Source organism: Hyperoodon ampullatus (assembly GCF_949752795.1).
Source record: "Hyperoodon ampullatus genome assembly, chromosome: 17".
In the NCBI taxonomy this organism is placed as follows: Eukaryota; Metazoa; Chordata; class Mammalia; order Artiodactyla; family Ziphiidae; genus Hyperoodon; species Hyperoodon ampullatus.
In genome coordinates this window covers 12,167,231-12,179,661 of record NC_136930.1, presented here as the reverse complement: position 1 = coordinate 12,179,661, position 12,431 = coordinate 12,167,231, and the positions used below count along the sequence as shown (strand labels likewise).

General features: G+C 35.6%; 1 protein-coding gene across 4 annotated transcripts in view; it reads right to left on the bottom strand.

Annotated features, from left to right (window-relative positions):
* The window catches only part of CSPP1 (centrosome and spindle pole associated protein 1), a gene marked incomplete at its 3' end in the record, with an annotated part of 87,163 nt that overhangs the window by 43,064 nt on the left and 31,668 nt on the right, over nt 1-12,431 (bottom strand). For all 4 annotated transcript variants that reach the window (XM_079722750.1, XM_079722751.1, XM_079722753.1 and 1 more), the window contains 2 exons: nt 8,400-8,529; nt 5,442-5,589 (listed from right to left, as the gene is read on the bottom strand). In XM_079722750.1, coding sequence (XP_079578876.1) covers nt 5,442-5,589; nt 8,400-8,529 — 278 coding nt within the window. The remainder of the gene's footprint in view (nt 1-5,441; nt 5,590-8,399; nt 8,530-12,431) is intronic.

Here is a 12,431-nt window from a genome sequence, read left to right as displayed (position 1 = left end):
TCTTTTCATGTGTTTGTTGGCAATCTGTATATCTTCTTTGGAGAAATGTCTATTTAGGTCTTCTGCCCATTTTGGGATTGAGTTGTTTGTTTTTTAGATATAGAGCTGCATGGGCTGCTTGTATATTTTGGAGATTAAGCCTTTGTAGTTGCTTCATTTGCAAATCCAAATATTTGGAAATTTTTAAAACTCACTTCTAAATAATCAATGGGTCAAAGAAAAATCAAAAGGAGAATTAGAAAACTGAATTGAATGAAAATGAAAATATAACATATCAAATCTGATATACAGTTAAAGCAGTACTCAGAGGGAAATTTGTAGCATTTTTAAATGCATATATTAGAAAAGAAATAAGGTCTCAAACCATAATCTAAGCTTCCACACTAAGAAATCAGAAGAAGAAGAGAAAATTAAAAGCACAAAGCAAACAAAAGAAAGAAAATAGTAAAGAGCAAAAATCAATAAAATAGGAAGAGAAGAACAACAGAGAAAAATCAATGAAAACAAAAGCTGGTTCTATGAAAAGATCAATCAAATAGATAATCTCTAGGCACACTGGTTAAGAAAAAGGAAAGAATATAAAAGTTACAAATATCAGGAATAAAAGAGAAGCAGGAGCCATCACTATAGATTCTACAGAGCTTAAAAGAATAATAAAATATTATGAACAACTTTATGCCAAAAAATTCAAAAACTCAGAAGAAATGGATAAATTCCTCAAATGATTCAAACCACCAAACCTCACGATTTGGTGTCATGATTTCTAAACATTGTACTAGAGTTCCTAACCAGGGAAAAGACAAGTAAAATAAGTAAAAGGCATTCAGATTGGAAAAGAAGAAATAAAACTCTGTCTACAGATAACATGACTGTCCACATAAAAAAAAAAAAGAAAAAAAATCCTAAAGAAGCTGCCAAAAAAAAAAAAACAACTACTGAAACAAATGAGTGAGTTAACCAAGGACAATACACAAAAATCAACTATATTTCAATAAACTTGCAATGAGCAAATGGATATTGAAATTTTTATATGTATCTTTTAAAACAGTAACAAAACACATTAAATACTTAAGTATACAATTAACAAAATAGGTTTACAAAGCAGAACCACAAAATATTGCTAAGAGAAGTTAACTAAGACTAATTAGTGGATAAATATTCCACATTTATGGATCAAAAGACTAATATTGTTAAATTAAGATGCTGGTTTTCCCAAAACTGACTTATAAAGTCAATGAAAAATCCCACGCTGCTTTTTTTGTGAAGGTTGACAAACTGAGTAAAATTTATATGAAAATGCCAAGGAAGTCAAGTTGCCTAAACAATCTTGAAAAAGAAGAACAAAGTTCAAAGACTCACACCTCTCCATTTCAAAGCTTACTACAAAGCTACAGTAATGAAGAGAGTAATAGGGCATATGGACAGACATCTACATCAATGAGACAGAACTGAGAGTCTAGAAATAATTTTATGGTCAACTGATTTTCAGCAAAAGTACCGAAGCAATTCAAAGGGGAAAATGTTTTAAAGTTAACTGTGTGATTTTAGCACAACCCTATGAATATACTAAAAACTACTGAATTATATATTTTAAATGGGTAAATTGTGTGTTATGGGAATTAGATCTCAATAAAGCTATTATATATATAAAAACAAAAAAGAGACAGAAAGAGGAACTGTCAGACTGGAGGAGACTAAAGACACATGACAACTAAATGCAACATGGGATCCTGGACTACAGCCTGGAACAGAATAAGGATTTAGGGGAAAAAGTGGTGAAATCCAAATAAGGTCTATCATTTAATTCATAGTATTGTAACCATTTTAATTTTCAGTTTTGATCACTGTGCCAAGATTACGTAAGGTGTTAACATTAAGGGAACCTAGGTAAAAGGTACTCTCTATACTATCTTTGCAACTCTTCTATAAGTCAAATTATTTCAAAACAAAAAGTTACAATGAGATGTCACTACACACTTAATAGAATGACAAATTTCTAAGACAATCTCAAGCGCTGATGAGGGTTCACAGCAACAGGAAATCTGCTCTGCTGGTGGGAATGCAAAATGGCACAACCACTTTGGGAAAAGGTCTGGGTGTTTCTTACACAGGTAAACATACACTTATTATATGTCCCAGCAATTCCATTCCTAGGCATTTACCCAAAAGAAATGAAAACTTATGTTCACACAAAGACCTGTAAGTGAATGTTTATAACAGCTTTATTCATAATAGTCTCAAACTATAAAGAATCCAAAAGTCCATCAACTGGTAAATGGATAAACAACTGTGGTGCTTCCCCACAACAGAATACTATTCAGTAATAAAAAGAAATACACTACTGACGTATATAACAACATGGATAAATCTCAAAAACATCATACTAAGTTAAAAAAAAAAAAAAGGCATAAAAGGCAATACTATTGTGCCAGAGTGCAGATCAGAGACTGACAAGGGTATCGGGCTGGATAAGTTAGAAATGTTCAATATCTTGATTATGGCAGTGGTTACCAGAATCAGTTGTCAAAACTCAATGAACAGAACACTTTAAAGGGGTGAATTTTACTGTATGCAAATTGTGTCTCAATAAACAGCATAAAAACAAACATAAATCTAACTGGGGCAAATATAGTACATAAAAGAAATACAAATATTTAACCAAATATATGTGAAGCAATCTTGCTATTAATCAATTAGAACTATGAGATATTTCTGCTATCTTTCAAATTGGTTAACTATTTTTAAATTTTTTTTTTACTATTTTTCTCTTGGTGTACAGGTTTTTAAATTTTTTAATATACAGTAGAGTCAAGTAACATCACCATAATCAGGATACAGAAGAGTTCCATCACCCCCAAAAACTCCATCATAGTTACTCCCTCTCCTCAGCTATCATCTTTGGTAACCAGTGATTTGTTCTCCATTGCTACAGTTTTGTCATTTTGAGAATATATGTGTATGTAACCTTTACAGAAGGGCTTCTTTCCCTTAAGACTTCCCTTGAGAGTCTTCCAAATTGTTTTGTGCATCAATAGTTCATTCTTTTTTACTGCTGAGTAGCATCCCATCATGTGAATGTACCACAGTTGTTTATCCATTCACCCATTGAAAGACATTGGAATATACTAAGTTTTTTTTATGGGAACTTGAATAAAGAATTTTAATGAATAAAGAACTGAGAAGCAAATTTTAAGTGTAGTACAAGTAATCTAAAAGGGTTGATGCTATGTTAAAATTGTATGAGTAACAGATTTTGATATGTTATTAATAACTAGTTTACCTTATAAAGAGATCTTTCTTAGAGAGCGAAGATAATGGTGAACATTCAGTTTCTTTAATTTGTTTGTAATAAAAGATCAAAGATGGAACAGGAGTAATTAGAAAAGCCAGCAGCTGAATTAGTTACCCAACATAACCCCTGTTATATGGTCTTGGCCATCTCATGAAATAAAGCAAAACACTGAACTTTACTACATATTTTAAATAGAAAAATTATGTTCCCTCTCTCTCTAAAATATAACAGCCACATACAAAACAAACTGATATTCTTTAAGTGATGAGTTTACTTGCTTTGAAAATACCATTAAAAAAAGAGTTCCACTGCATTTGATAAAACAGCACACCTTTTTTATTTCATGGCATGACTGTAGCATTAAATAAGCAAACTAAACATTACCACTAAAAGTAAAAATCTCAGAAAAGTTTGCTCCATTCCTGTTAGGTCAAGCAATTCTAAAACAGTATTTTGTAATTCAAAACAAACACTTACCTCACTCACTTCCACCAATTAAACACACACAAAACACTGTAATTGTATTGTCTGAACTGGAAATAGTCTTAGAGCAAGCTGGAAACTTCTAGGAAATTATTCCAGTGTTTCCCAAAGTTTCTGTTACATAAATAAGCACTTCCTTCGTGGTAACTGTTATGTTTCTATCAATTTACAATTTAAATTTAATAGCAAAGACTGGGTAGATGCTTATCAATCTCATGTCCTCCTCCTGGGTATAAAGAAACCAAAACTTCCCAGCCTCCCAAGCAGTTACTTTAGAACCTTATAACTAGGTCTGAACAATGGAACAAAGACAAAAGTGATATTCCTCCACTTTCAGGCCAGGCCCCAGCAAAATTCTCAACTTGTTCTCCCACCCTCTGGACCACATCTGTGCAGCTAGAAATAAAGGACTCCAAAATGGTGGAACGACACAATGGAAGGGGCCCACATTCTCAAGTCACCTCTTGGAGGAGAACCACCCAAACAGCATCAGAATGTAACTTAAGTGAGAAGTAAACTTACACTGCCTTAAGCCTTAAGCCTCTGAGAAATGGGAGTTCTTTGTTAGAGCACTTTTCGTTAAATGCCTTTACTTTCAAAGGAAATGTTATAGTACTATCCATTAATGGAAAACCAGTGTTTTTCTAATATATATTCAAATAAACATTTAACTTCTATGCTTATCTATGCATCACCTAAAATCATCTCACCTATAAAGAGAGAGTAAGAGTTCTAGTCTTCAAAACTGCGAGGAAAGTATTTATGAGGTGAAGAAAGGAAAGGAATAAATCCTTTGGAAAAGAAAAGAATTATCTCATTAATTTAAGTGGGCCTCAAATATATCTTTTTTTAAAAGCCATCTTTAACAAAGAATCAAAGGCATAATACTTAAGAACTCTAATAACTCAGTACCCCTCAAAATCTTCTGATTGCATCACTCAGCTATCCCTACAACAAAGCATAAACCCAAATAATGTGAAATTTACATTTTTACCATTTTAATGGGTTTCTAATTATTCATTTCTCATTTCCAATTAAACAATTTTAAAAAACCCATTATCTTTCTCTGCTTTTATTCTAAGCTAAAAGCTAATCAGAGACCATTCCAATATATATAACAAGTTATATAAAGCGTCTTTTCAAAGTGCTTGTTGTGTGATTTCTAGATGGAGCATTTTTAAGAGTACATAATTGAAAGATAAATCAATATAATTCTGCAATCTGCCAAAACTTTCTGAGGCTAGATCCTTGTCAAAGGAGTCCCTTCATTGTGCAAGTACATGGCATATATGAATTAAATATAACATCCCCCCACTACACCAGATCACTTATTTTAAAGACGTCTTACCAGTTTTAAAAAAAAATTGCAATAAGGGTTTTATTGTTTTTACTAGAAAACTTTAAAAAATTCTAACTACTAGTTTGGGTAAAAACTTGCCAACTAACATGAACTTTTCTCTGCAACTGAGTTATTATCATTGGAAGGTGAAAAATTTGTAATAAAGATAAATGAATAGTAATCTGAAAAATACCTCTTTTGCATTAAGCTGTACAAAAAGAGACCCTGCCTTACAGACTATGATTGTCACTTTTTTCTACTCCCCATTCTTTTAAAAAGTTAAACTTAGTTTCTCTTAAAAACAACAAATCAATGGAAATAACATACTTATCAGATTTCCTTTTGCATCTCTCAGAGGAGCACCACCTCCACCTTTCCCCCAGGGGTTATAACTTCTCCTTTCAGCTTCTAATTTAGCTTCATATTCTTCTTTTTCTTCTCGTTCTTTCTTTCTTCTTTCTTCTCTTTCTCGAATCTTAACAACATTAAGAAACATTCGTAATAAGTGCTGACAAGTGTTCTGATACAAAAAGGTAGTCTTAATATCAGATTTTATTTTTCTTATTAGAGAAAAAACTGGATTTTTTTTCAGTATACTTCACTATAAAATTTAACATCACAAATATATTTTATAACAATTTAAGGGGCTTCCCTGATGGCGCAGTGGTTAAGAATCTGCCTGCCAATGCAGGGCACACGGGTTCGAGCCCTCGTCCAGGAAGATCCCACATGCTGTGGAGTAACTAAGCCGGTGCACTACAACTACTGAGCCTGCGCTCTAAAGCCCACGAGCCACAACTACTGAGCCCATATGCCACAACTACTGAAGCCCGCACACCTAGAGCCCATGCTCCGCAGCAAGAGAAGCCACCGCAATGAGAAGCCTGGGCACCACAATGAAGAGTAGCCCCCGCTCACTGCAACTAGAGAAAGCCCACATGCAGCAACAAGGACCCAATGCAGCCAAAAATAAAATAAATTTATAAAAAAATAAAATAAAATAGGGCTTCCCTGGTGGCGCAGTGGTTGGGAGTCCGCCTGCTGATGCAGGGGACGCGGGTTCGTGCCCCTAGTCCGGGAAGATCCCACATGCCCTGGAGCGGCTGGGCCCGTGAGCTATGGCCACTGGGCCTGCGTGTCTGGAGCCTGTGCTCCGCCAGCAGGAGAGGCCACAGCAGTGAGAGGCCCGCATACCACAAAAAAATAAATAAATAAAATAAAATAAAAACAATTTAAAAACACTTTGATAGCTGGAATATATAGCTGCTACTCCCTCACATCATGTCACTTGAGTCCTTTCCAGCCACTGGTGCCACTTTGGACTAAACCAACTCCATCTTCCCACCCCCCAGCTTCATTCCCTCCCTAACCTCACCAGTTTCATGGGGACCAACAGAATCTCCCGACTTCCTTTTTTCATCTACCCTATCATAGGATCTGGCCAGCAACAAACTACTCCTCACACCTCATGAGATCTGGGCCAACTACTTCCTATACCTCACCAGACCTACTCTACCCTGGGCAAACTCCATTCCCTAAATTCAAAGCTGTTGAAGGTTCAAAGCTCTCTGGAGAGTGTTGGGCTATTTAAGTATACTTTATGAAAGCATAAAAAACAAATACAGTCTTATCATCGTCAAGTATAAGCACAGGGTTGGTCTCTAAAAACATAAATAGGCAATGAATAAAGATCTACATTTTGGAAAGTTACTTTTAAAATCATAACCATATGCATGGAAAATTTAAGCAACTACTCCAGAAAGGCCAAGGAAGTTATCACATACATAAAATAAAATTCTAGAGTTGGGAAATCTGGTTTTGTCAGTGGTGTTTTTAATATGCTCATTTGAAAACTGACAGATAAAAGCAGTCTTTTGTTTGCAGAATCATAACACACACAAAAATAATGTTGGTAATTCTGTAATTTAAAAAAAATCCACCTTCCAAGGAGGTTGCCCAATGTAAAAAACTGAACAAAAAAACTGAGCTTTGGAAGAAATCCAAGTGAAACTTTGTAGAAAAGTACCTCAGGTGAATATATACCTAGAGTTCCAGGGTCCTCTCTGGAGGAGATATGAGTATTCCCCTCAAAAAACCCATACATCTAATACAGTTACTCTTTTATTTTTTTAAGCTATTAATTTATTATTATTATTTATTTATTTATTTTTGGCTGCGTTGGGTCTTCGTTACTGCGCACGGGCTTTCTCTAGTTGCGACGAGCGGGGGCTACTCTTCATTGCAGTGCGCAGGCTTCTCATTTCAGTGGCTTCTCTTGTTGCAGAGCATGGGCTCTAGGCGCACAGGCTTCAGGAGTTGTGGCACGCGGGCTCAGTAGTTGTGGCTCGCAGGCTCTAGAGTGCAAGCTCAGTAGTTGTGACGCATGGGCTTAGTTGCTCCACGGCATGTGGGATCTTCCTGGACCAGGGCTCAAACCCGTGTGCCCTGCATTGGCAGGTGGATTCTTATCCACTGAGCCACCAGGGAAGTCCCTGATACAGTTACTCTTAAGTAAACCCTCTCCAAACATTACAAACCACAACAGAACATTATCCTCCTCCCTAAGCATTCTACCTCTTTTTTCCCTACCCTCAGTTCACAGCCTCATTATTCTCTCAGATTACAACACTCAGAATCATCTTCAAGCCCTCTGTTCTTTCCCCACTCCCTAAATCTAAGCCCTATCAATGGAACCCCAGAATTGTCTCTTGGATGCCCTCTCCATCTTCCCCACCTGGTTCAGGGCCTTGTTACCTCCTGGCTGGACTACCTCAATAGTTTACTAAAAGGTTTCTCTGCCACATCTCTTTCCCAACCGTCCATATCAGAACCAGATATCTTCCTAAAAGCCACATCTACTCATATCAACTATTTCTTTCACTCTTTGGTTTAAAATGTCCTCCCTTTGGCTATTGGTAACAAGATGAAACTGAAAACCCCTTATTAGCTATCCTTCACAATCCAGCAAAATCTAACACTCCAGCCCCTTCTCCTACATCAATTCCATTCACTGAATATACCAGGAATTTCACATTTATTCACTGTATAACGTGCAACTCAAATATCATCAACCATGTGAAGCCCTCCTAGCAGCCCAGGCAATTATTCTCCCTATCCCATGCATTCCAGTCTACCTACATCAAACCTTATCACACTGAATTATAAATGAATGGAATTTGTTCTCCTCTGCCACACTCTGAGTTTTAACAGACCACTGTACTAACACATAAGATGTTTAACATTAGATGAACAAACAAACGAATGAATAAAAAAATGAATGAATACCTGCTGTTGCAAAGCTTCTTGGTAAGACTGAAGTGACTGTTTTGAAGGCTTTGGTTTACCTTCAAAAAACAATCCTGAATTTATTGCTCGATCACTTGTAATTTTCAGTTCATTCTGTCCAACCGTACTCCTACATCAAATACACAATAATCCAGATTCATTTATAACAAAACAAGAAGAAAATGCAACACACCTTTGAAATAGCATGGCATTACATTTAAAAAAGGGAAAGAGTTTCTCTACAGTTCAAAGAGAAATCCTTAAGTAAATGACCCCTATCTCTGCTTTCACAATTAATGGAACTTCCAAATTTACTGAATCTATTTCTTGACCTAGGTGGCAGTTACATGCAAGTAAAACTTTCACATACAAATAAAAACAGTTTGTGATAATTCATCAAGCAATATACGTATTACTTACGCACTTTTCTGAATGCAGTGGAAGTCCCTCTAGTAATATCATAACTAATGACTTACTCAATAAATTTGCTCCAAAATAAAGTATTGAAAATAACTTCCTAGACATTTCAAGAATAAAACAGTATAAATACAGTAAAGAGTCTGACTATCCCAAATAAATTTAAAATTTTAAAAAACTTACAAGGAATCAAAAAAAATTTTTTAACATATTACAGTAATATAAACCTCAAGGAATAAAGTACTATTTGTTTACAATACATGTTAAAATACAGGAACATAGCTACTTTGAAGAAAACAATATATTTAAATATCTTTATTATAAAAGATAAACTCAAATATTATTTTTAAAATAAAACTATACTAATAAAAAAGAGACTACAAAAGGCTCCTATCTCCGAAAACAACATCATCACTTTTTTTTTTTTTTTTTTTTTGCTGGCAGAAATAAAATGTGCACTTTATTGTTTTGGGGATTTTTTAAATTTATTTTTTATTTTTTATACAATTTTAAAGGTTACTTTCCATTTACAGTTATTACAAAATATTGGCTATATTCCCCATGTTGTACAATATATCTTTGAGCTTATCTTACACCCAAAAGTTTGTCCCTCCCCATTGGTAACCACTGGTTTGCTCTCTATAACTGAGTCTTCTTCTTTTTTGTTATATTCACTAGTTTGTTGTATAGTTTAGATTCTACATACAAATGATATCATACAGTATTTGTCTTTCTCTGACTTTTTTCACTTAGCATAATGCCCTCCAAGTTCATCCATGTTGCTGCAAATGGCAGAATTCTGTTCTGTTTTTACGGCTGAGTAGTATTCCATTGTGTATATAAATCTCACCTTCTTTATCCACTCATCTGTTGATGGACATTTAGGTTGCTTCCATATCTTGGCAACGATAAGTAATGCTGCTATGAACAATGGGGTGCATGTATCTTTTCGAATTAGTGTTTTTGCTTTTTTCAGATATATACCCAGGAGTGGAATTGCTGAGTAATATAGTAGTTCGATTTTTAGCTTTTTGAGAACTTCCATGTTGTTTTCCACAGTGGCTGCACCAATTTACATTCCTACCAACAATGTAGGAGGGTTCCCTTTTCTCCACATCCTCACCAACATTTGCTAGTTGTGTTCTTTTTAATGACCATCCTGACAGGAGTGAGGTGATATCTCATTGTGGCTTTAATTTGCATTTCTCTGATGCTTAGCGATATTAAGCATCTTTTCATTTGCCTGTTGGCCCTGTGCACGTCCTCTTTGGAGAAATGTCTATTCAGGTCTTCTGCCCATTTTTTGGTACTTTTTTTTTTTTTTTTTTTTTGCGGTATGAGGGCCTCTCACTGTTGTGGCCTCTCCCGTAGTGGAGCACAGGCTCCGGACGCGCAGGCTCAGCGGCCATGGCTCACGGGCCCAGCCGCTCCGCGGCATGTGGGATCCTCCCGGACCGGGGCACGAACCCGTGTCCCCTGCATCAGCAGGCGGACTCTCAACCACAGCGCCACCAGGGAAGCCCTTCTGCCCATTTTTTAATCTGGTTGTTTGTTTTTTTGATGTTGAGTTGTATGAGCTGTTTATATATTTTGGATATTAACTCCTTATCGGTCATATCATTTGCAAATATTTTCTCCCATTCAGTAGCCTGTTTTTTCCTTTTGTCGATGGTTTACTTTGCTGTGCAAAAGCTTTTAAGTTTAATTAAGTTCCATTTATTTATTTTTTTGCTTTTATTTCCTTTGCTTTAGGAAATGGATCAAAAAAACGTTGCTACAATTTATGTCAAAGAGGGCTTCCCTGGTGGCGCAGTGGTTGAGAGTCCGCCTGCCGATGCAGGGGACACAGGTTTGTGCCCCAGTCCGGGAAGATCCCACATGCCGCGGAGCGGCTGGGCCCGTGAGCCATGGCCGCTGAGCCTGCGCGTCCAGAGCCTGTGCTCCGCAACGGGAGAGGCCACAACAGGGAGAGGCCCGCATACCACAAAAAAAACAAACAAACAAACAAACAATTTATGTCAAAGAGTATTCTATGTTTTCTTTGAGGAGTTTTATGGTTTCTGGTCTTACATTTAGGTCTTTAATCTACTGTGAGTTTATTTTTGTATATGGTGTTAGAGGACATTCTTGTATATGCCTAGCAGTGGAACTGCAGTGTTGTATGGTAAGTAGACATTTAACATTTTAAGAAATTACCATTTCCTGCAACTGCTTTTTATATACTAATTTTGTGTTCATCAATTCTGCTAACACTCCTATTAATTCTATATTTTATCTGTACATTCTTTTGCAAATAATATCAGTTTTCTCTCCTTTTCTAATCCTTGTACCTATCTTCCTTCCTTTCTTATTTTTGACCTTGCTACAATTATTGAGCCCTAAAAGTAATGACAATAATTACACTAGTCATTATTATCAATCTCAAAAAGAGTATTTTAAACATTTCACCATTAAGTAAAATATATGATGTAGGTTTTTCATGTTTATACTTTCTCAGTGTAAGCAGGTCTCCCTCTAATATACTGACATATTGAATTTTATTAATGCTTTCTCTGTATCTATTGAGATAACCATATAGCTTTTTTCTTCGTTCTCTTAATATGATGCATTACAGTAATTGATTTTACCATAAGTTCAGATTTTACCTGAAGTTCTTTAAATTCTTGCTTTATGAATTTTGATATGATGTTTTCAGGTGCATAAAAATTTTTGTTACATTATCCTGCTAAAATGAACCTCTATTCTTTATAAATGGATCCTCTTTGTCTCAAACAAACCTTTATGACTGAAAAATCCATTTCATCTAATGTTACTATAGCTAAACAAATTTTAGTATAATTCATATTCTCCTAGTATATCTGTACCCTTTTACTTTCAACTTTTCTCTACCACTTGCTCAAGTATATCTTGTAAGTAACATGTACTTGGATTTTGCTTCTGCAACTAGTATGACAAGCTTTCTCTCTAACTTATATACTTTACCATTTACTAACATCAAATTTAATTTTGCCATTTAATTTGGACTTACAATCAGATTAAATAGGCTCCTTAAACCTTTCAATGTTTCTTTTTTTTATTTTATTTTATTTTTTATTAGTTTCTGCTTTATAACAAAGTGAATCAGTCATACATATACATCTATTCCCACATCCCTTCCCTCATGCATCTCCCTCCCTCCCACCCTCCCCATCCCACCCCTCCAGGCGGTCACAAAGCACCGAACTGATCTCCCTGTGCTCTGTGGCTGCTTCCCACTATCTATCTACCTTACGTTTGGTAGTGTATATATGTCCATGACTCTCTTTCGCTTTGTCACACCTTACCCTTCCCCCTCCCCATATCCTCAAGTCCATTCTCAAGTAGGTCTGTGTCTTTATTCCCGTTTTACCCCTAGGTTCTTCATGACATTTTTTTTTTAATTCCATATATATGTGTTAGCATACGGTATTTGTCTTTCTCTTTCTGACTTACTTCACTTTGTATGACAGACTCTAGGTCTATCCACCTCATTACAAATAGCTCAGTTTCGTTTCTTTTTATGGCTGAGTAATATTCCATTGTATATATGTGCCACATCTTCTTTATCCATTCATCCGATGATGGACACTTAGGTTG